This window comes from Chamaea fasciata, unplaced genomic scaffold (genome assembly GCF_029207755.1).
Source record: "Chamaea fasciata isolate MVZ Bird 193981 ecotype frontalis unplaced genomic scaffold, bChaFas1.0.hap1 SCAF_4, whole genome shotgun sequence".
NCBI lineage: Eukaryota > Metazoa > Chordata > Aves > Passeriformes > Sylviidae > Chamaea > Chamaea fasciata.
Genome location: NW_027094089.1, coordinates 34,619,408 through 34,644,874, shown reverse-complemented (window position 1 = coordinate 34,644,874; position 25,467 = coordinate 34,619,408). Strand labels below are relative to the sequence as shown.

The following is a 25,467-nucleotide window of genomic DNA, read 5'->3' as shown; positions in this document are numbered from 1 at the left end:
ACCACAGTCTAAACAAGATGGCCCAGCATCCTGTCCTACTCAATCTTAAAAGTGGCAGATTGGGAAGTCCTCAACTCTCCTGGGAGGATTATTCCAATGGATGATTTTTCTCATGGTGAAAAATTTTCCTCTTATGTCCAATGAGAATCTCCCCAGGAATAACTTGCATCCATTACCCCTTGTCATTTCAATGTGACACCTTGCAAAATGTAAGTCTCCTCCTTTGGAGTCACCTTTTAAATACTGAAACATGGTCTGAACATAAGGTCTCCACATCAAGGTTGAAGAGTTCTCTCAGCCTTCCCTCATATGACAGGCTTCCCAGTTCTCTGACCACATTTGTGGCCAGCTCTAGACCCCCATGAGCCTGCCCATATCTATTTTCCATAACAGGGACCAAAACTGTACACAGAATTCCAGCTGTAACCCAAAAAGTATTCAGCAGAGTGGGCTAATGACTGCTTCATCTCTGCTGGGAGTGGCCTTGTTGACGCAGAATCTACCAGAAACATCTTGGTAGATTCCCTCAGTGTTCACTTATATTGAGCTTATCAACCAGCAGGATCCCCAGGTCCCTTTCCCTGGAGCTAATCCCTAGTCACGATAAATGCCAGTGGGTGCTGCAGTCCTGGATTATGTTTTCTGTAGTACATCATTTCTTTCTGATGAATCTTCCAGGACTTGCTGCTGGGTGGCTCTCCAAAGTGTCCACTTCCTCACTTAGTTTGGTATCATCATGAAACTTCATCAGAGTACACCTGATCTCATGACCCACATCACTTATGAGGATATTAAACACTGTTGGGCCCAATATTGATCCTTGAGTGACCACACTTGTGACAGGCTGTCAGTCTGAAAAGGAGCTTTTTACCACCATTCCCTGGGGGCAGCAATGACACATTAGTTTATTTAGAAGAAGGCTAGGGCAAACTGCATCAAAAACCTTGGAGAAATCCAGGTAGACAATGGCTTTTTCTTTTCTTATTACACAGCCTTTATCTCAAGATTTTTCACATCATTTTCTCCTCATCCTGCTCATATGGGGGTGTAAGAAAGAACTAGTTCGGGATTTTTAGACAGCTAAGGTCAACACACCACATATATCCATGTCAAAAGAAGGATGAACATTTACTATAGATTTAAATCATTGCTATGTAAAGAAATGGCTACTCAACTTCTTTTTTTCTTCTTCTTCAGATAAAATGATTGATATAAGCTTTGTCTACCTATACTTTTATTTTTAAATTCAAAGGGCCTGCCACTTGATTAGGTGTCTCTCAACAAGGAAGATATGTCTAATAAACACTTAGGCTACACATAAGGTGGAGGACAAACAGAAATTTCCACTTAATACACCTTTCTGGCTCTCCTTGCCGGCAAAGCTATGCAGTGTACTCCCATGGTATGTAGCTGGAATGCTCAAGAAGTAGTCTAGAAACTTCAGCATGATTGTTTTGGCATCCTTGATTTCCAGTCCATCTATTTTTCTCTTCATTTTTCTTCTGGTTTGTGTCTGCTATAGACAGCCACAAGATGGAGGACTTTGATTTACAGAAACTGGATCCTGCTAGTCCTAACACATATAAAGAGCTTTGGCCACAGGAAAAAAACTGGGTTTTAACATGGCCGGGAATCTAAAAGTCTCAGAAACATAAAAAACTGGGACTTGTTTTATTCTGCTAGGCCACTTAAGTTCTCCATTGTATTGAGAAGGTCAGGACAAAAAGTAAACACCCCCAAATTGCCATGTAAATAGTAGCTGAATCTCACAGCAGGAAGAAAGGAAGATGGGAATAGGATACTACAAATACACATTTCCAGCGCCTGGACAGCATTGCAATATCAGGTTCTAGAAGTGTTAGAGTGATATTGCTGTATTATGTGCCAGCCAGAAGCAGAAACTGATAGAATCACAGGAAAGGACCAGGAAGCAGGGATTAACAGAGAAGTGGGGTAATCTAACATGTAGTGTTCCTCTCACTCAGTACATCTTTATCCATTGTCTGAAACAAAACAGTCAGTGCTTCCCCAATAACAGTGATATTATTAAATACCATTCCTGAAGCTGGAAATACATCACTTATGCTCCCATTAGTGATCCACTCTACTGTAACTCGTCCATATGTTCCTACTAAACGTTCAATATTTAGGGTGATCAAGCTGTCCTGTTCCATTTCTTCAATTTGCTTAAATAAAGAACTCTGGAAAACATACAGCAGCAGAAACAAAGCATTATTTCTTAGAAAGAAAAGTTTCTTTAGGGAATAGGGTATTCAAAGGGGGCCAAAGACATGAGGCATCAATAAATTATTCTGCTCTTAAGCAGCTAAATGCATGTCTATTGATTAAATTTTATATATCTTAATACTCAAGAGGCTCAAATTTCAAGAACATAAGAATTTGAAATGTCAGACCTCTTCATCCTAGGCAAAAAATTCAATGTTTTTTGTTTTTGTTTTTGTTGCTTTTTTTTTTAATACAGCATCTTACGTCCAAATCATGTGAAGCAGATAACAAACATGTAGACTTTCAAGACAAACATATTTTTACTGCTGTTACTTTTACTATTAATCATCCTCCTCACACAAGTTCTTATGCAATGTTTCATTTCAGGGATGATTCTTGGGTGTTTTATATCTTCATTACGCATTTAGTACTGTCCACATAACTTCTACAATATTTGATGATTTAAGAATCACAACTCCAAATAATACTTTCAGTCTGACATTTTCTGCAAATTTTTTATTTTATTCAGGCAGATGGGCTCATCCTTTGGCAGGAATGTTTTAGAGGAGAAGAATCTTTACTTAATTCCCTTGATTAACCAATTAGTAGAAACTATGATGTTATTATATATGCCATCTGAAAACTAATTTTTTAGGTTGCTGTAAAATGAAACTGATAAACTAATGTGTTGTTCTAAATGTAAAGGGATAATAAAAACTCTACAATAGTGACAGACTGAAACTGAGTTTCTATTGTCTGTCATCTATACGTAAGTAATAATGCTAAATGGAAGTCAAAGCCCTTCTGTCTCAGGTCGCTACAAGACTTTAGAAAAAGAATCCCGTCACATGCCATATTAGTATGTTTGTGTTCCATTATTCAGAAATTATATATACATATCTTAATGATTTACCTTAAGAGTTTTACCTGAGCAAATGCAATGACTCCATAGGCATTGTCATTGGGAGGTATAATTATGTTAACAAAACTGTGAACACCAATCTCTGCCCCTCCTTTAGGGTTTTTCAGCCGCACTTGAAAACATTCTTCCTCCTCTGGGATGATGTCATCCAGTATATTGATTGCTATCACAGCTTCCATGTCCCCAGGCTCAAATACCAATTCACCTGAACTAGCATACAAACAAACACATCAAGTAATTATAAACTGAGGATATGATAAACGAACTTTGAAAGCACTACTGAAAATTTAAAGAGCATTTTTGATGCTGAAATTGTTGTTTATATTCCTGAGTAAGTCAATGAGGTTTAAAGGTTGTGGGATTAACGTTGTTTGGGGGTTTTTTTTAAGCACAATAGAATATATAGTAACTGGCATTTATTATTAATGTAATGTAATTTAATTTATCCTAAAAAAAGTGTCAATATCGAGTTTAACTGCAAGTCCTTCTATTCCATATTTTAAATTAAATTGTGAGAAGTTTGACTTCAAGTTATCCTAAGGCTACCTGTGAAAAGTTCTCTTTAGTGTTAATAAACACAGCACACACAGGTGTCTATAATGGTCTCCACTATAACAAAAAGGCGATCACGGAAAAAGGAATGCAAGAGCTGTGAGACAGACCAAAAAACCTACCTAGGTATAAAATCTGACTGCTTGGAGATAGCTGTCAGCTCATAAATCTGGGAGCTGGACTCTATGGAAAGAGCAATCAAGCTCTTGCTGGAGTTCAGAGACCTTGCAGTAGTGGAAGTGATATGGTCTGCATATGGAGCTTCCAGCATCAGACAGAACTGGTTCCCTTCTGAGTTCCAGGAGTACAGTGCTGTTGAGTCCTTACCAGAGAGTAGGATGTGAACTACATTGAGCAAGGAAGAGAAAAAAAAGAAATATTCAGTGATATATTTAAAAGCTCTTTTAACACCAGAAATGCCCTTGGCAGCACAATTGTTAAAGTACCTCTTAAAAATCTGATACATAATATGAAAATTGAATGCATACATTTCTTCAATTCCAGTACTCTAAACGAAATCTCACCTAAACCTGAAGGAGGCATGAACACATGGATGTTTCTTACAGCAGAGACTGGAAGAGACTGAAAGTGTCTGAAGGTAGACTGCCCTGTCTCCCAGACGAAAATTTCAGAGTTTCCAGTTTCTACAAAGGAGAAAAATGACAAAACCTGCATTATATTGCTGCTTGTTAATTAAATCACACACTGGTGGCCATTCAAAGGCAGAGATTGGCGGCTTTAATTACAAAGAGAGATCAGTGATTGTATCTTCCTTTTTACTTGCATAACTCCATAGCATGATATCCCATTAGATGATTCATTCCATGACATAATTTAAGGGCTTTTCTGCACCCATTCACATATAAGAATACTAAAAATCCCAGCAGACAACAGTTAAGTGCAAAAAAACCTATGGACTGCAATATACACTTTTAAATAGTCATAGGGATGCTGACATAAAACAATGTCTAAAGGGTCATACTTGTAAAAAAAAGTTCTTTGCTGAACAATGATCTTTGCATACAAGAAAACTCAGAAAAGCTTAGAAAGGGTGCAATTAGCACCTAGACGAATGGAGTTATTATTTCCTATTGTTCTTGGGAAAATATTTCATTAGTTTCATAAATACTTGAGAACAAACACAATGCTTTCATTTTCTGAAGGAAAAAACACAGATTACTTTGAAAAGGCTCTTTTCAGCAAATTGTCACCTCCAGCAATATTTTAATCTCTATCTAAACCCCTTTTATTCCAAGCCAGGACATACTTAGCAAACTCAGTGTTTGCTTTCTGCTGAATACCTTTTGCAACAATTAAATATATATCAGATCCAGAAGTCCAGGCCTCCATGTGTTTTATTTCTTTTCCTGGTAACTGATGAAGATTCCTAAACTCATTATTCAACCATTGGTACAAGACCACATTCTGGCTGGTATTTGACAAAGAAACTAATAAGTACATAATGCCTCCACGGGGAAACAAGACAATGCTCAGAGCTCTGTAAAGTGGAAGTTGATGATGCAGCACAAATTTATCTTTATTCCACTGAAAAACCTGTAAAAATATAAAATGTATTTTATTATATATTTATAACATGCACTAAGAAAAAAAGAAATTAAGTGATTTGATGAAAAAATGGAAAGACTTACAATTAACTGAATTCCTAATTTCTGTGGTGGATCCCACATTACAGTGGAACCGCACTGACAAGCAACTATAAGTAATGACCTTACTGCAAGCACCTGTTCCTGTTCTTCAGATGAACAGGTTTATGGTCAGAAGCTATTTTCTATTCCTATAGTTCTTTAACGTAATAGATTTCAAAATAGAAAAGACAGTAGCAATATAATCAAACCAAGTCTAAATTACATGCTAATGTAAGAAGGGTTGTTACATTTAAACAAGTCTAGAATTTTATGTCTCATAAATCTGTAATAGAAACATAACTAATTTTTCGGGAATATATACTTGCTTTTTTTTGTATATTTCCTTCATATTTCAAACTGAAAACTAACCAAACTACCTACACCAAAGCCATGGAAGACAAGTGTTATTCTAACCTGGATGGAACTGAAGCTGGTGGTATCACTCACAAAAACCAAATAGTCTTCCTCATCCACAGCAAAATGTTTGACAAGTGTGGCATTCAAAATAGAGAGGGTCTGCAGCTACAAGGAAAATATGGAAAAAATGGTATTTGGAAGTCAGTTCAAGTTTATACATATACACACATATTTTAAAAAACCTCTAAAATTACATATAAAACATACATAAAACTACATTCAAAAATTGTCATAGATGTAATTTTTTAATTTTAAAAATATATGTGGGGTCATTTTAAAAAAATAATATTACTTGTCATACATTTTTCAGAAAATACACTATGACCTCATTTCTCCACAATTTCTTTCTTGGCTTCCAAGGTCATTTTATCTCACCCTCAAATTATGACTATAAAAAACATTAGTCAACAAGCTGTAATAACTGTCATGGTTTAGGAATGGAATTTCTCAATTTAGTGCTCCCACTGAAACACTACAAACCATGCTTCCTCTTCCTCTCACCCCCCTGCAGTGGGATGGAGAGGAGAATTGGAAGCATAAAAGGTGAAGATCACGGGTTGAGATAAGGACAATTTACTGCAAACAGCAACGGGGATGAGAAAATGAACAGCAAAAACAACAATAATAATAGCAGAGAGTGAGAGGCAAAGATTCACATGTGAAAATGCTCACTATGCACAACCCGTCAATACATGAACTGCGCCTACACTACCCCAACCCCCGGGAGGGCCCCTTTCCCCCATCCCCAGAAAATTACATAAAGTGGTATGGAATAACCTCTGGGTTCCAGCCATGGCCCCTCCTGGCTACTGCAAAATTAACCCTGTCCTGGCCTAAACCATGACATTCATTACATCACTGACTCATGCAGTGTACAGTTGACAAACTAGCTGAGAACAGAGTCCTTTTTCCCAAAACATGGCTGGGACAGAAGGGCCTCACAAAGTCCTTTCTAACCCCCCTATTTAATGATTTTATAAGTAACACAGATTTACCTTCAATAGTTTTCGTCCAGGCATGAATGCATACAAACTGCTGTTGGAAGCTTCTCGACTGCTTCCTCCATGAGTAATCACAAGGTAGGGAGAGTCATGGATTTGGAAAGACACACAGCTTTTAGGATTCCACATACTGAAATTCTGAGAGAGGAACAAAAACAGTAGAACTGAAATGTCGAGATTTCACTAAGCAGCATGGTTGGTGTTGGCAAGCAAGCATTTACCTCGATGGCAACAAAAACTCCTTTCCACTGGTAGAGAGTAGAAAACACAGATGGAGGTGAACGCAACAGCACACCATACAGGATTTCTTCTGATGGAAAGAAACACCAGCTAGCTGCTGACTCCTCCACAAAGTTTTGCAAGACAGACAGAACACTGACACTACCCCCTGCAATACAGTATAAGAAAAAAGTATTTAAGGTCTTTTAAAACACCATTTTCATTATTTATTTGCCAAAACCAAATCTAGTATCAGAAATCACAGAATATTCTGAGTTGAAAGGGACCCACAAGGATTATCAAGTCCAGTTCTTAAGTGAATGGCTCGTACAGTGGTCAGACCCACAATCTTGACATTTTTAGCACCATGCTCTAAATGCCTGAAATATATTCTGATTATTTTAATAGTTGGTATAAGTGCATGTAAATGCATGGAAATGTTATAGCACTGAGGTTGTACTGTGAGTTAAACAATAAATTAATTTCTCATATACTACTATTAGATATGGGACATGCATAGGCAATTTGAGTGTGATTTAGAGTGACTCAGTTTGGAATTTAAGTAGTGAGAAAATTAACTAGATAGGAGGAAAAAAAAGTGACAAAGAAACTAGAAATGTGTCAATCCTCATTCTCTGTCATCACAAGAAGTAGTCATGGCACTAATATTCTTAAACTGCCTAGTCATTCAACTCTTACAGAAAATTGTGTCTTTTACATTATATTAGAAAAATCCAGAATTACAGGTAGTAAAGAACAGATTTTATAAATCAAAGGCCTTGTGAAAATATATAAACAACAGAAAGAGCAATACAGATTGTTGAAACTCTGGCAGTAGTGGCTGATGACAATGACTCTTAAGCAACCAAGATTTGATGAATCCCAAGATTAATGAATCTTGATATATTAGGAATATTATAAATGAATTTTCATTCCAAAGTTATATCTCCTGTATGTTTGGTTACTCTGTAGCTATCTCCACTCTGAAAATAGCAAAGGATGCTCTTGATGAAGTGAACGTACTAATGCCAAACGCAGTATCCGACAGTGTCTCCCACTCAACACTCACAGACACGTTGAGCTCATTACTCCGTGAAACTTTCAAATAAACTGTAGTGTTCGCTTCTTCAACTGTGAAGATATTTGTCCTAAATTTGAGAATTGTGAAAATAAATTTTAAGAAATATTATTTTTATAATATAAGAATAGGATTCTTACTGTACACTTTCAGCATAGAATATGCAATAGAAAGAAAATACTGAGTTAGCTCTGTGATACTAATACAAATTAAGATTGCCCAATATTTCTTCACACAAGACTGTGATGAAATCATGGGAAATTCAAAAAAATCTTAAACCAGTGTCTTGGGTTGTAGTATAGGATGTGCACAAAGTATTCTATCACCATCTTCATGAACTGTTGAATCCAGGTGGGGCAGTGTTTACCCAGACCCCCTCCCTCTGGGCCACTATCTTCTGTTAATGGCCCATCAGATGCCTTGCCCATGACTCACAGATAACTGCCTCCAGGAGCTCTCTCTGTTTAATGGGCCATCAAGGACCCCCTGCATGACCCATCATGCCATTGTGAGATGCTCCGCCCAGGGGAGGAACCAAGCATTCTCACCTGGATATAATCTGGGGTTTGGGACAGTACAGGGGCCCCTTATCCACTGGATTCCCAGAGGAACAGAGCTACCAGACCACCTCATCTGGACTGCTTCCATCACTCTGCTCAGGTTGTATTCTGACTCTGTCAGTGCTCTTTTGTATTATTGCATCTATTTCATTTTACTTTTTTTTCATTTCTTCCTATTAAATTGTATCTCTGACTTGGAGCCTCTCATTTGTTTTGCTTTCAAACCACTAGAACCAGCCTGAAATTTAACTTGGAGCCTCTCATTTGTTTTGCTTTCAAACCACTACAACCAGCCTGAAATTTAACTGTATGGGTAAAGCTGAATGATTTCTGAAAACATCATTCCATATCATACATTCATATAATCACAGAATGGTTTGGGCCGCAAAAAACCTTAAAGACCATCTTGTTCCAACTCTCCTGCCATAAGCAGGGACATCCTCCACTAGACCAGATTGCTCAGAGCTCCATTGAACCTGGACTTGAACACTTCCAGGGATACGGCATCCACAGCTTCTCTGGGCAACCTGTGCCAGTGCCTCACTACTCTCACAGTAAAGAATTTCTTCCTGATATCTAATCTAAACATACAGTCTCTCAGTTTTCAGCCATTTAAGCCTCTTGCCTTGTCACTTGTCCCTGCCAAGAGTCTCTCTCCAACTTTTGGACAGGCTTCCTTTACGTACTGGAAGGCTGCAATAGGGTCAGCCCAAAGCTGTCTCTTCTTTGGCTGAACAATCCCAATTATCTCAGCATTTCCTCATAGCTCCATGCCTGTGATCAATTGAGTGGCCTCCTCTGGTCTTGCTCGAACAGCTCCATGTCCTTCCTGTGCTGAGGACCCCAGGGTTGGAGGCAGCTCTGCAGGTGAGGTCTCACCAGAGGGGGCAGAGGGTCTGAACCCCCTCCCTCTGGAGCTGCCTGCAGGGCTTTGGACGCAGCCCAGGACAAACTTGGCTTTCTGGACTGGGAGTGCCCATGGATGGCTCATGTCCAGCCCCTCACCAGCACCCCAAGTCCTCTGGGGCAGGGCAGCTCTTGATCTGTTCACTCCCCAGACTGTACTGGCGGTGCTCTGACCAAGGTGCAGCACTTTGCACTTGGTCTTGTTTAACCTCATGAGATTCCCAAGGGTCGCTTCTTGTGCTTGTCCAAGTAAGATGGCTCATTTTGTTCTGAAAAACAGCCCTGAGTGAGGGTGTATCTTAGACAAGCTTAAAAAAATAGGTAAATTAGAAAATTTCTGATTCCCGGGGCACGGGTCTATGGTTTGGAATTCTTAATATCGATTACTACTAGTGAAACATTTGGGGACTAATGAAGTACTGTTTCAAGGCAAAATGCATAGAGAAATCAACATTTCTAATGGTGAACAGTCCATTTTAAGTGTTTTTCTATTCTTCTGTATAGCAGTAATAGTATTTGACAGTGTACTTTTTAAAATAATAAATTTTACAATTGGATTACTAATTTTTTTAAAGGTAAACCATCTCTATGGAATATGAAAAACTTGATTTTAATTGAATAGGATTCAGTACCTATTAGTAACTGGGTAGATGCTGAAAAGCCCCAGTGGAGCCTGATTCTGTAATATCGTAATCATAGTTTGCACTCTGGTGCCTAGTCTGGCTCCTCCAGTTGGATTGAACAGGGTAACAATAAAGTGCTCATCCAATTCTGGTTCTTCATCCAGGATTGCAGAAATATGCAGTGTCTGACAAGAAATAAACATAGAAAGCTGCTGAGAGTTGACAGCTAACAATGGCAATGCTATTCAGCCCATGCTGCTGTTTCTGTTCTTTCTCTGAACAGCTCTGGACAGCAGGGCAGCACAACAAGAGCTCTTGAAACTGGAGAAGGCAGGAGTAAGGCATGGACAGTCCAGGCTGGGGTTCTAAACTAATCCCTCTGGTGACCTCCATTAGTGCAACACTAATGTGAGCATATCCACTTTCTTTTTATTTTTCTCTTCTCCTCTTTCCTCTTATCATAACATTCTCTGAAATGCAAAAGGTTTTGATCCTTTTTCATACTTCTGTTTTTTACTTACTCCACACATTCCTTGGTAATTCATAGGTTCCCATACAGCTACCTGATCCCCTAATGCAGCTCAGTCAAGTTGGGTTTACTTTAGTTGTCAACTGAAGTAATTCATGTACAACCGGGTAGTTACACTTCTGATACTTGCATCAAAGAAGGAGAAAAAGGCAATAAGGGACTATTTGAAATACTCTCTTCTTGATGCTTTATTCCCTCTACTGCACCACAGCGGATAAGAAAAGGATTGTCTCAAGATGGTCTCATATCAGCAGAGAACTGTCTAGAAAGAAGTAGGTGTTTTCACTGTCATTCTCCCCATTACCCAAAGAGGTTAAAGTTACAGTAGTACATGTAGATTTGCCTTAGAAAAATTATTTAGTAGTGACAGATCTGGAACTAAAATAGAGCTTACAACATTTTAGATCTCTATTTACTTCTGCAATAAACCATATTTAAAGACTGCACTGAGAAATCTTTTAATCCCTACTTCTCACAGATATGCTAAACTGACTGTCACTGAGGTGCCAAATGCATTTCAGGTTCATAAACTGAAAACCAGTGTTTCCAGGAATGTTTGTTTCAGATTCTACTCACCTAACCATCATATACTAACCTATTATTGACACACTTAATGTAGCTCATCATCTAGTTGACATTCTTGTGGGGACAGTACAGAAGCAGTGCCAGAAAAATAAGTAAGTTTCAAAGTAAGTTCTAAAACTCTGAAAGCTGTTTATTTTTTGCCTTTGCTGCAGCATACTCTCTTCAGTTCAGGCCCCATAAAGGAATGGTATTTTTAATTCCACTGCAATTATTTACAGTAGTAAATTATGCCTTCATGTCAAAGTTTGTCTTTCAGCTACGTACTGAACACATATAAATAAATGGTCCTACACACACATCATATTATATACCCATTATAATGCTTTCAGTTTACCTGAACTATTGCAAAGAGACCAATATCTACAGAAAAGCACATTCAATTTTTCTGCACTCCCACAACTCAGTTTATTCGGAGAATTAAGGAAAACATAAAAAATTAATACATGAAAAGAAAATGGCTGAAATATTTCAAAAATTAAAAAAAAAAAGCCTTCTTCACTTTTTCCGTTATAACTATCATATTACCTTAAACCTGACTCCCTCTTCCAGCACAATGTATCCTTGAGATGGGGTCAAATCCACTGATGGCTCTGAAGAATTAATTTCACTTACAAGATATTGAACAGACACTGTTCCAAATATTCCCTGAGGAGGTTCTCTAATAATATTTAATACTGCAACACTTTCCATCAGATGGAGAGCTGTTTGCTCTCTTAGGAAGAAGTGATCACTGTTATTGAACGACAAAATTCCATGTCCATCATCATTGGCAAATATAGTAATTGTGGCTTTTGAGAAATAAATATGAGAAATTTTAGAAATATGCTTCAAGTAACATAGTAAAAATATAATTGCACACATATACAAATAAATAAATATATACATAACTTCATTCTTTCTTTAATAGCTGTATATTGCTTTTATGTCCCTGATATTACTTGACAGAATATGTAAGTATTTTGCTTTCTCTAGGAGGGTTTCTAGAAAGTGACAATCTAGACTCTCTTATTAAAACATCCAGCTTTTGCATTTTCTGATTCCTTAATTTACATATTATTTTGTTAGTTTTACATTTTTCACAGGGATGTTTAAGAACTTTCAAAATGAGTTTAATAATTTACAATAGGAGTGAACTGGTGTCTTCTAAAACATGATTATTCAGAAGAATGAAATTAAACTGACTGAGATACAATACTGAAGAATGAGAACATCAAAACTAAGTTTTACCTGTTGTATTCTCCCCTAATTCCAGGCCAAATGAGGGGTTTGTTAAAATTAACTGGAACTTCTCAACACCTTCAGGAATATCATCATCACAAATCACAACAACAACAGATTTATTCCTTTCTCCATCAGCAAAAAAAAGAGTCTAGCATTGAAACACAGAAAGCATTGAATATTCAATAGCTGATAATGCACACAGAAATTTTAAACTAAGGTAAAGCAGAATTGCCTTAACTAGGGAGGAAGAAAGAATCAAGAAGAGGCGTAATTTCTATGTCCCTATAAATGGATTGAAAAAGAAGCAAAACAGTCAAATAGTTTAGTACAGTGCAGAGTGAGGACAAGCAAGAGCAATTCACTTTCAAAGTTCTGTTTCAAAACATATTAAAACTTACATGAAATCTTATATGCTCTTGTCTAAGCAAAATTGTATTTGAAATAGATGTTTGAAAATTTACAGTGTGCCTTATATTTAAAAATGCTTCAGTATTAAAAAAGAAAGACAAAATAAGATGACTAAATCTATCTCCCTCTATTCATATGATCAGAGCAACTGAAATGAGTTCAGAAATCTAGCTGTACTAGTGACCATTCTGCAGAATAAATAAGAAGATGTTCTTTTGAGAAAGATGGTAGAAATGAAAACTACTAGATTTAAAATTTGCTTCTTACCCTTGAGATCACATTAAAATCCAAACCCAGCTGTGCCTCCAAATTTTGGGCATAAAAAAACACAGACACATTTCCATAAGATCCTTTGTTTCGGTATGCAATTATGGTCAGATTCCCGTGAGATTCATTAACTTCAAAACTAAAACAAAAACCAAGACAATTTCTCAGTGCTCACTGAGCACGCTCTTTTAATAAGATAGTAGATAATTGTTATATTTTCACTTAAAATCATCTCCTCTACCTTTTAGGAAAAAGGCACTATTACAATAAGGCATCATTACCACTGGCCTAATGCAACTATTATACGATTTTTTTCTTATCAAAGTGGAATTGAACTATAGGATCCTTTTCCCTTACTTATTAGGGGCAGATTAAGCCCATTTTTGAGCATGGATGCCTTCATCCCACCTCCTCAAACTCAGAGAAAAAGATCTGGGAGATGCCAGTGTGCCTGCTTACATGGATGCAGAGGCTGGGGCACTGGATGGAGGCTTGAGGGAGTGACGGAAGTTCATAATACCAAAGGAAAATACTGAAAATATGTACATGGTAGCATGAGATTTCTGAGTAAACATACTGTAAATGTTGGTTTCCATTGTGGGAATTATCTTTCCAGTTCCACTGAACTGAATGATGTGTTGTCATCTCAAAGATCTGATCCTATTATTAATAGGAGTTTTACTGTTAACTGAAAATAAAAATAGTTGGACAACACTAATCATTAACTTCCATAGGGAGTTCTTCAAGGTTACAATACTCACTTGGTACTTTCCCATTCAACTACTCCGCTTACTCCATCATTAGCATCAATAATAATTTGAGAAGCTAAACCCTCCACATCTAAAAAGGAAAACAGAAGGACAAGTATGTAAGAAAAACTGAGTTCATTTTCATTATGTTCAAGACTAACAGAAACATTTCTTTATATCTTTACTAATTTTGTAGAAGAAATACATAATTTTCCATTTCCAAAATGTGGAGAGGAAAATGAAGAGGACAGGATACTTGGAAAGGCTTGAAGAAAATCTGTCTTTACTAGCTTACTATTAGAACTGTGACAAGGCATCCAAGTGCCTCGAATTACCACCACTACATTTAATGCACTAAAAAAAAAAAAAAAAAAAAAAAAAAAAAAAAAAAAAAAAAAAAAAATCACCCATGGCAGAGAAAAAGTAGAAAAACAGAAGCAAGATTTTTCATTAAGTCTTAATTCATCAAGACTCAATTCCTTGTGCACTTCTATTATGATGATATTTAATGTTTTGCAGACTGTGCCATTCTGATTATGGAAGGAAAAATAGTAATAAATGAAAATAACAATAAATGATCCAGTATATCATCTCGTATTAATGTTTCAGTGCCTGATAATAAATTTTAATGGCACACACCACAGATTATGCTATAAAAAAAGAAATATTAATTTCCTTTTAATTAGTTTATGTACTGTAACACTCTATCACTACATTAAAACACATGTATCTTCACAATAATTCTGTAAGATTATTGCATGTATTGCCCTGGGAAAATACTGAATAATAGATTAATGCCAGCAATTTCCACTAATTTCAGGGATCAAAATTTGACAGTCAGAACTTGGTTCTCTTGAGAAAATAATGCCTTATTTTGTTTAAATAGCATCACATGACTACCTCAATTCATGTCAAATTTTTAATAAAAATTAAAAAGAAATTAAGACAAGTTTTACAAACCAAATTGACTCCACTAAATCTGTAGTAACTATACTATTTTTAGATCCATCAGAGAAATTTCTATTAAATTAGATAAAATTGAACAAAGGTAAAAGATCACTGCCATCAATCCAAACCTGTCACTATGAGACAGTGATGAACATGAGCAGTCGCTGCAACACCTTTACACAGTCAGCAGAAAGGTTTAGAAATCCATAAGGATTACAGCACATATAGACCCTTCAGGTTCCTAACTGATATTTTCCCTTGTCATGTCATAAATCACTCAACATCTGTAGTACTTCACTTTCAACATCAGAGCACTAATTTCATATCTGGCATCCTTCCTCTCCCCTGATGCCCTCCTGACATTTTAGCCCATCTTAAGTCTTTCTTCTATCCATTAACTATTCATTTTTCTTTCATCATTCTCAAGTATCAAAAATTTTCCCTTAATTCCTTCCAATTTTATATCAGAGTTGGGGCTTTTCTTCCACATTTTCTGGGTGATGGGATTAAGAGCAGCACAAAGAAAACAGAACTGTCCTTATGTTTGCTGTTTCTGCTCCATATCCATGAAGTCTCAGATCAGAAATAAAGGTCACTTAAGTTCCATGTGTTTAACTGTGTCTCACTGACATCCAGACCTACATCACATTTTGCAGGTACATGGCTAAAACGGGGACAGCATTTACTATATATTCCCGATGGGTACAATTAATTGCATGTCAGTATCATGTGAAGAACACCCATCACTTTTGATATTAGACACATAGAATTAAAGATTTTCTATGGGGTTGCATTGCACAAACAAGGATTTGAATTCTCATAACAAAGAAAATATACAAAAAGGGAAAACAAGATTAGAAAATAATCTGAAAACAGAATAAATTGTGACATTTTATAATGAGGACAGACTTTTCCCTCATGGATTAAAACTATTATCTCATCATCCTGAGTACAACAGAGTCAAATGGTCATGACTCAGACTACTAACTACTTATGGCAGAAGGTAAGATTACACCGCAGACAGAACAACTTAAATCAGGAAAGCCTTCATACTTTAATGTTACTCTTCTTATGTTTTAAATCTTAGACTCAACTAATCACAGCTCAATGTCTCCCCATCACAATCAGTCTTGAAAGTTACCTTTCAGTCTGTAACGAATTAACTCTGTCACTTCAATACGCATGCAAAGAAAGGGAGAGAGTCATAGAAGATGTTAGAAATAATCAGCATAATCAGTCACTGGTGCCACAGGATAACCCAGCTGTCTTTAAAGCCAATGACAGCCAATGACTGAGTTCAGCAGCAAAATGAGGATGTAAATAACCAAACAAAAACTTAAGATCTGTGGAAGAGAAGAAATACAGTAGATCATGACTCCTAAAAGTAAATCTGATAAAGAGTAATAAAAAGATACTTTTGAAAGGGTGAGCAAAGGAATTACTTGAAGGAATTCTTAGTACATACTTGTGTCACTCATTTACTAGAAAATTAAAACCACCTTAACATATTGCCAATGCAACTTTTGAGATAACTGTGTTCTCCAACTGCTAATTACTAAGTAACTCCTCTGTGAAAATTGTCTTATAATTTTTACAGGGCTTTTAAAACTAAGAAGTTAGTGTGCAATAATGACTATGTTTGATGTTCTACAATGTTTCTTGCAGAATACCCTTTCTCATTTTGTCTTATTTGGGAAGTGGCGAGTAGAATAATAATATGCCAAAGTCATATAATGTGCATTCAATTGATATAAAAATAAAATTAGCATAATTGTTTGTAAATTGTTTTACCCAGCCTAGGTGGGGACGAAGTTGAATGGTTCATGATAAGTTCCACTGAAGTTAAATTAACTAAGAAGAATTCTTGCACTTCTGGTACATCATCCTAAAAAACACAAATCCAGTAAATTCTCTTTTCATTTTCTTTGAGAAACAATCACAGAATTTGCCAAAAAGGAACACAGTAGAAGTCTCTACCTTTATAGCAACACTGGAATTAATTTGTTTCCATTTTCCCGGAACATTTTTACATTAAATGGTAATTATGAAGCAAGACATTACATTTAATGGAAAAGATTGTGGTAACACTGAACTAGACGTGAATAAATTTCTGCTCAATTTAAACGGCACAAATAGCAACCACTGATAATATAAGAGCCTGTAGCAAGCAATGAATTACACTGGTCTGCATATCAGAAAATAAAGTCTAAATGAGACAGTTAAAATTCATTTAACTATAAGTAGCACTGTTTTCTGTTATTAATTGTCCTTCTGTGATTTTGCCATTAAAGATCAAAACAGTCTTTCTAAATTACAGTAAAATTGATAACTTCAAGTAATACAGCTTGAAAGATTCAGGTTCTACACTATTTCTTTTCAGTTGTCATACAAAAAAGTATAGAGTGAAAGGACATAGAATTTACCTCTAGAACAGTAACATTTATGGCAGCTGATGTTTCTCCTTCTTCCAAAATCACCGAGTCAGAAACAGCTACATAATCAGCTCCTGGTTCAGCCAAGATCTCCTCTGTCTGATTACTTAAGGAGACCAATCCTGGAACTGTGGTATATGTAACATTGATAGCACCTGTTCAAAATGTGACCAAAAAATCCAATTTTTTAAAATTCTTATGTAACTCTCACTAGAAGAGACAAAGAAAAGAGATTAAATGCTCATTGAAGAAAAGAAAAGACTAACTACAAACCAGAGCATTAAAACACTACTCTGAAACCAATGGGACTTATTTCTTTCAGTCCAGCCTTTAATGATTTGTCCAAGATCAAGGACTCAGAAAGCATTAGGACCCAATGTATTCATATATTTGAGGTGCTGGGAACTGCAAGTATTATACTACATACCTGGGACATCTAATGTATTATTAATACCAGGTTTGGTGTCAAAGGAAGTATAGTGTTTCAGGAACAGCTGATGTCTAAGAAAGGTTCTAAGGAGAGTTCTAAATTTAGATTCCTTTCCAGAAAGACTGACATAGATGTTGTTAGAGAATAAATATTAGGGGACACATTGATAAATTTTAATAAAGGAAAAGCTAGAATTTTTTTTTTTTTTTTAGTAATAAAGACACATCTTACTAATCTGCCAAAGTCAAATTGTAAATTTAAAGAGATTGATCCTGGAGATAAAATGACAAATGAAATTCAAAGTTAATCTGTATGAAATAAAACATAAGGTATAAAAGAATCTTTGTTTTAATAAATAAAGATGGAGTTCAATTGAGAGATTTTACATTTACAATGGACACTTAGAATAAATTAATAGTTTCTTAAGTACTGTGCAAAAGGTAATTTAGATACTGATTGACAATAAAAAAGAAATAGGAAAACAAACGACATTTAAATTCCTCTACAAATCCGTAGTGTGTCCTGATCTTGAATTTTTGTTTCAACTGATACCTTCACCTCAAAACACATTAAAAAAAAAAGAGATTATCACTGAGGTCTAAATATAGTCTAAAAATAAAAACAGGAAATCACTATATATGGTATCTCTCAATGGAAGCCAAAATACTCGGGAAACAAACACAAAAAATATTTTTGCACGCAGCACATTATTGAAGTCAGTACCATCTATTTTGATTTTAAAAGGAAAATTGAATGAAAAAGAAATACAGAATTCTTAGGAGAGACATAAACTGAATTCAGAGGCATCAATGCAGCTTTTTCCATGGGATATTCCTAAACTGTCAGATTCTGGAAGTTTATATAGGGGATGCTGTGGGAATGATAATTCCATACAAGCTCCTTTTCTCACTTTTTTATTTCTTCTGGACAAACTAACAATTCAAGACATTTGCTGAACATAAAAGTAGAACCCTAACAGCCAGCTAGCTTTATCATAGCTCTCAGATCCCTTCCTGTGGAATTAATGGCTATGGCTTCCGTTTTAGTTAAAACTTAGTTTCCAAGCTTGCAGTCAGGGGCCTAGGAGTTCTGAAAACATAACTGTATCCAAGATCTCCCAGAATTTTTAGCTTTCCTGTCATGGCTTTCATTTGTCTAATGATTATGAAAAAAAAAAATTAATTTCTCTTGGAGATGTTATACAGACCTAGAGATCCAAACTCTCTGTTAATAAAAAGCTGAACTGTTTTGTTTTCCTCTGGCAATAAAACTACCCTGGATGGAGAAGCAAAATTCAGTACTCCATGTGGTTCGTCACTAGCTTCTACTGTCAGAACAGCTTCATATCCTTGACTATCCAAAACAGCAGCACCAGAAGGAGAAACACCTGTAAAAGAATCAACAAAGTACAGTTAACAGTGTTAGGCAAATAAAGTTTCGCCTTACATTACTGCTATTTTTATGTACAAATGACAGCCAGTAACACTGCAAATGAAATCAAATCAAACACATTATACACTCGCTGAATTTTACAGATGGTGTGGAATATATATGCAATCCCATTCTGTAACAAGCACAGGAGCATTCAATCACAACAAAAATTGTACACATAAAAAGCACAGAGTTCAAGACTGTATTGAGAAATGAGAAAATCTGAAGAGACAGTGCTAAATATGAACTTCCTAAACTACTTCTAATGTAAAAGGAAAGAGAAAATTTTCCTAGGAATTCATTATAAAACTTAAGATCATATCCAATTTCTCAATCATTCGGTTAAGAAATTACTAGAAGTGTTGCCTTGATGAATAACTGCATTAATTTAAACTTATCCTGAAGAATTACAAGAGTAAACAAATTATCAAGGCAAGCTGGCAAGGCACCTATCAGCAATACCACCCATGTCAAGTTAGTTTGGTGCTTAGACACTAATTCCAGTTTAACAAAGGGTATTTCCGAAGGGATGTGCTTTCATGCTCCTTTTCTTATTATAATCTCCTTGAAAGAGTAAAATATTCTGACCTCCTGTAATTCAGAGACAGATCAGAAAGACAGCTTGATAGACAAGACTGTTTAAAAAGATAAAAATATCCATTTATTTTATGACATCTGTATCATATGTATCCATAAATACACAGAAGTGTCGAGCCTGTTTCAATAAAACATGAACAAATTCTTCATAGTTCACAACATTTTCAATATTCTTAGTACTGCAGTTCCAAAATAGTTTCCAAAATACACACAAAACTATTACACTACTAAATGTCAATTTTAGATACAGCAGGTATAGCAGTCTGTCATTCTGCATTACCTTCTGTTTTGATGTTGTATAGGATGATCCGGTATTCTTCTTTTTCCTCCGGAATATGGTCATCCAGCAAGCGGACGTATAATGTTGTATTCAATACCCCCTGTAAATGTTATTGATAAACTTATTAGTCATTAGTGTACAGACTACAAGCAATACCACTCTATCATATGTATTTTGAGCAACACCTTTAAGAAATGTCAAGTTAAAATAATGAAAACTATAAACTCCCTGCAGTTTAATCATCTCAAGACAAAGAAGACTGCTATAAAAGTATACCTGTTTTGTCAGCTCACTTCAAATTACAATATTCTCTTGTAGCCATTAGATTTGCTTTTGGACTAACCTCAGGAAAAAAGAGAATTCCAGAATAGCTTTCAAAATTTTGTTGTACAGTATGTCCAACTATCTTCCACTCAACAGTAACATTTCCCAGTCCTGGGGCAGTTCTTACAATATGGAATTGCAGTTGTTCTCCTAGGAACAAAGGACAAAGGGCAATATTTTGGAGTTTCTTCTTCTACAATTCAACTATTAAATTGAAGACAAAAATAATATGAATCACTGTTAAAGTATTTTTATGTAAAACCTTCATATTTTTTAATAGTGAGCTTCCCAGTAGTTATGTAATACCTTTTCTTTTAACATTGAAACAAAACCCTCACAAATATAAACTCTTTCCTCATGGGTTTTTTTGAACTTAGTTCATTCTTGGGAAGAACTATCAAAATATAAAGGAACCTGATACATATGCATAACTGCTATCAAAACATGCACAAAATGAAGAGCAGTATCTGTTTGTGAACGCACAGTAAAAATGCTCTACACCCAGCTTTAACACAGTTTTCTACAGTAGCTAACTGGCAAGGAATAGACACGTTCCTAACTTCTGCAGTGTCTTGTGACTTTACATAGTGCATCTGGAAAACTGCTTGTAGTTACCTGCAAGTTCCATTTATGTGAGTTTGAATTTACAAATGTTATCAGTTTCTGGATGTTAGAAAACATCCAGAAAAAAAGAATCAAAATTATAAAAGTACAGTATTTAGACGCAAAACATTAATGTTTTATAATTTAAAATTAATTTTTAATAATTTATTTTAATTTCAGGGATAATAAGTATCAAATGAAAATATGCATCTCTAAGAAGCAATTAGAGTATTTTTTCCACATTTATAACATTTAACCAAATGGTCACTTAAAAAATAAATTCTTTAGAAAGTTTTGAAAAATTAAGAACATTCATATCATTACAAAATATGAAATATCTATGTACATTTCTAAAAATAAGTATTTTATATAAAATTAAATATTTTAAATATGGGCATGTAAATTACATATTATATTAATATGAAATAGATTAGCAGGTAATATTAGTAAAATTATGCAATACATTCACATTAGAGGAGAGATGTTTATTTATAATACATAAGTGTGTTGCACCTGTACGTCAACAGCAATTTTCCAGTTCAAAGAATGGAAGTTTGCCAGTTATAAATGTGAAATTAGTTTTCAAGGACATGAAATACACAGAAATTTATAATATTGAGGTGCTTGGAAATAATCACGTAAACTTAGGTCCATCCTCAGTTGACTGAAAATTACTTTCTTAGTATTTCCATAAACTGACTTGAATTTTTTTTTGCTGTTGCAAAACTGGGAATAATTCTATCTTTTAATTTGTGCTTTGTAAACACTTAAAGCTACCATATTGAGAAACTCTGAGATACATCTGTGAAAGGGAAAGAGCAGATGTCATGTTAGGTTACGCTCTTAGTCTATGGCAGACAGAATTTAGCCACACAGCTACTCTGACTGTGTAACTCAATGAATACCAAATTGGGATGCTTATCTGGTTATTCCAGTATATTATTGTATTGTATGGTATATAGAATTTGTATATCTAGAACTGACAGAAAAAAATTGATCACGTTCTGGACATGTTCTCGGTTTGGTAAGGAAATATTTGAGAGATGCCAATATACTGCGTACAAATGAGAAAGATATGAACAACAAATTTCAAAAGACCTTAATATGATAAACTGAAAAATAAAATTGCAAAGGTGTAATACAAAAATTGTATACACCAATTTTCCATTACATAGAATTAGAATATTATCAGTCTCATAATTCCAGACTTAATTTAAGCCTTGCTTTAAGTTGCCCCGCACTAATTCTAAGAGAACAAAGGAATTCAAAATGTATTGATGTCACAAGAATTCTGCTTCTACAGTCAGGTATCTGAGGACAGACTGACAATTTACAGGTTCTCCAAAGGCTAATTTTTTATATCATTTAACATTGCCCAGAAATCTGTTTATCCCATTTGAGAAATTTGCACATCCATTGCAAACAAATAAATATTTGAAACAAAAATAATTACTTTAGTATCATCACAGAACACACAATATAGACAATGGTTATTTCAATGCAACATTATGTAATACAATAAATTTTCACTGAAGACAGTAAAATACTTCAAGATACAGCACCCTGATACACTGTAATCCAAGCACCAAGAAGAAACCTGAAGTACAATTCAACACAATTAAAGACCCTCCAGTACTCAGCTACAGACCCATGTAAAGCTCAGCCAGCTGCAACAAAATCTTTCTCATTCCTATCCAGTAAGAAATACTAACACAAAAACAAATTGATTTCTGAATGTTGAAAGTATTATTAGGTTAATTTCACTATTTTGTCTTATGGGGTGGATTTTTTTAAAATATTTTACCATTTTAAATCTTTCTTTAGAATTCTGCCTTTATCAAGGAGAAGAGTACCTAATCCGTTGTCCTCTTGATCCTCATTTCAAGCTACTGCAGTGTGTTTTCATCTATTTCAGTCATAGCCATACAACTGTTGCAAGTTCTGCCTGTAGTTAAATGCTGCCCTTGCCCTCAATATGGTGATTGTGTGAACTTAATTATGCAGGTAACACCAAGACAGCCATGATCCACAGCTGAAGTGTGAAGAAAAGATTTATTCCATTATGTGACTTTCAAAACAGAGACCCTTACTCTACTAAACTTATTCCATATTAGCAGGGCAAAAAGTGCCCAGGCCTGAGTGCTGTGTTAGATATCAAAAGGCCTAGACCATGCACAAATCCTTCACCAGGCTGTGTTTCACCAACCCTGTTAACTCCCTTCCCCCTTGCAAAGAGGTCCAAGTCTATGGAAAAGGCCTTAATACGATTTCAGTGTTTTTACTTCATTTTCATTATCAAGCTTTTTCTTATGAAGACAAACATTATCAGACACAAATCCAAACAGTGGTATCTTCTCTATTTATTACATTGTTGAACAGTTTCTGTTAAGTAACTTAGTGGTTTTTTTCAAGCTATTTCTATTATTTATCCCCTGTGGGGAGACAAGATTTGAAAAATTGAATATTGGTGAGGAAAGAGAGAAGTAAGTTTGTTTTAGAATTGTTTTTGCTTAAAAACCAACCCTGCAGATGGGAGATGTTAGAAAATACTCAGTGTGAGAAAATTCAGGTATTTGCACTTGCTCTGAATTGTTGCCGGTCAACCAAAAAGAAATGGATTTTTCTCACAAAAGATGACAGATTGCTGTTAAAGACTCAAAAGCCTTTTCCATAGACTTGGACCTCTTTGCAAAGGGGGAAGGGAGTTAACAGGGTTGGTGAAACACAGTCTGGTGAGGGATTTGGGCATGGTCTAGGCCTTTTGATATCTAACACAGTGCTCAGGCCTGGGCAATATATTTTTTTTTGCCCTGTTTTTTTGTTGAAGTGAACTAGTTTGGATGTTTTTTCTTGCTATATTGCAATGCACTATTTTTCACAAGTTGAAGGAATTGGAATCAGTTATAGCACTATATACATACTATATATAGCAGAGTACTTCAGCTCCAGATAAAAGCTTTCAGCATGCTGCGACCAATATTTAACCTGTGGAAAGTATGTGAGGTCTTCATAAACGTTGGGAATGAGATGATTTGTATTAATTCCTTGCGTTCATTAACAGCTGTTCTTAGACTGCCAGACTGCAGCTGGCAGTCTGCAGATCAGAACTGCTAACATGGAGTAATAAAGGATGAAAACCTGGCACAAAAAAATTAACACGAACTGTATCTAAACAAAACCCAAAAGCTTATGGTGTCCTTTCATTATAGAAAAAAAAAAAAAAAAAGAGCCCACATTCTTTTGAGATAGACTTTTTCTTCCAACAAAAAAAATTTAGTGCACGTTACTCGACAGCCAATTCCTGTTAGTTTCCTCCGCCCTTCAGTTTATACACCAGAACAATTTGAGACAATTTCAACAATTCAGTACACTGAGATTCCAGCAAAGGCTAACAAGAGCAGTCACCATTTGTATTGTAACTGTCCTATGCAGAACTGTACCAAACCCTAGGTAAAACAAGAAACAGGCTCTCTTAAAACACTAGTAGAAACTAGGTATCAAATTATTATTGGTCTCAAAAGTCATGACTGAGTGATGACATCAAGACTGTCACACTTCTAAAATGAGCTGCCAGAAAAATTATGAAGAGAAACTTTAGAAAGATGGAAGATTTTTTCCTATATTTTTCTGTGTGAATACTTTCCAGATAATTTAAAATTAATTTTAAGTCGGTAATAGATAATATTTGCTTAAGATTAGCAATTGGTCTCTCTGATAGGGGTTATATACAGTTGTGGAATACGGTATAAAGTAATGAGAAATGCTAAAAGTAACTTAGAAATGCCATGCCAATAGAAGCAAGGCTTAACTTCCAGAAAAGGAAGGGAAAGAACAAATTGTGAAATATGGTTTTCAACTATGGACCATAGATGAAATGGTCTATTCATCTTTTCCATAGATTTCATTTAAGTGCTATGTTTTCAAGAGTTAAAAATCCAAAGAAATGCATGCTAAGTATGTGGTTATTCTCTGCTGGCATTCTCTGAACAGTGATACAATCGCTGAATGGTTATCAACAGAAAGCACAGAGGTGGAAGCCCATGTTAAACAAACTGAGTTTGCTCAAAACACAGAACCCACCTTCACGACCAATAACAGACCTTCCAGCTGTCTGGAAGCTAATGATTCCTGCCACATTGTCACTTGCCAGGATAACCACTGTGACAGTGTCGAAACTGGGCAGAATCCTACTCCCTCCTTCAGTATGCACCAGGCTGATTATGATGCTTTCATTATCCTCTGGCTCTGGATCATCTAAAATGGTCAGTGTGACCATCTTTTTTGTTTCACCTAAAAGTAGAACATATATATACTTATGTGTTCACATGAAAATCACCTTTTAAAGATATGCAATCATTTACTCTAGCAGTAAATATTTAACTAATGCAAAAGGACATGAAAAATCTTTACTTCTTAACCTGTCTAGAAGTTACTGAATATTACTAAGAATATTTTTTCAATTACTAATGAAAAGTTATACTAGGCAATATAATTAACAAATTATTAAATATAC

The 25,467-nt window shown here is 35.5% G+C and overlaps 1 protein-coding gene across 1 annotated transcript in view; it reads right to left on the bottom strand.

Annotated features, from left to right (window-relative positions):
- The window catches only part of ADGRV1 (adhesion G protein-coupled receptor V1), a 223,856-nt gene that overhangs the window by 134,781 nt on the left and 63,608 nt on the right, over positions 1–25,467 (bottom strand). The window contains exons 34-53 of the mRNA XM_066182497.1: positions 25,035–25,244; positions 20,371–20,501; positions 20,028–20,127; positions 18,927–19,106; positions 17,281–17,444; positions 16,649–16,742; positions 13,922–14,000; positions 13,161–13,299; positions 12,492–12,633; positions 11,790–12,052; positions 10,160–10,335; positions 8,007–8,131; positions 6,986–7,152; positions 6,759–6,902; positions 5,761–5,868; positions 5,002–5,254; positions 4,225–4,344; positions 3,823–4,045; positions 3,154–3,358; positions 2,055–2,201 (exon numbers count right to left, since the gene is read on the bottom strand). Of these exons, the coding sequence (XP_066038594.1) occupies positions 2,055–2,201; positions 3,154–3,358; positions 3,823–4,045; positions 4,225–4,344; positions 5,002–5,254; positions 5,761–5,868; positions 6,759–6,902; positions 6,986–7,152; positions 8,007–8,131; positions 10,160–10,335; positions 11,790–12,052; positions 12,492–12,633; positions 13,161–13,299; positions 13,922–14,000; positions 16,649–16,742; positions 17,281–17,444; positions 18,927–19,106; positions 20,028–20,127; positions 20,371–20,501; positions 25,035–25,244 (3,170 nt within the window). The remainder of the gene's footprint in view (positions 1–2,054; positions 2,202–3,153; positions 3,359–3,822; positions 4,046–4,224; positions 4,345–5,001; positions 5,255–5,760; positions 5,869–6,758; positions 6,903–6,985; positions 7,153–8,006; positions 8,132–10,159; positions 10,336–11,789; positions 12,053–12,491; positions 12,634–13,160; positions 13,300–13,921; positions 14,001–16,648; positions 16,743–17,280; positions 17,445–18,926; positions 19,107–20,027; positions 20,128–20,370; positions 20,502–25,034; positions 25,245–25,467) is intronic.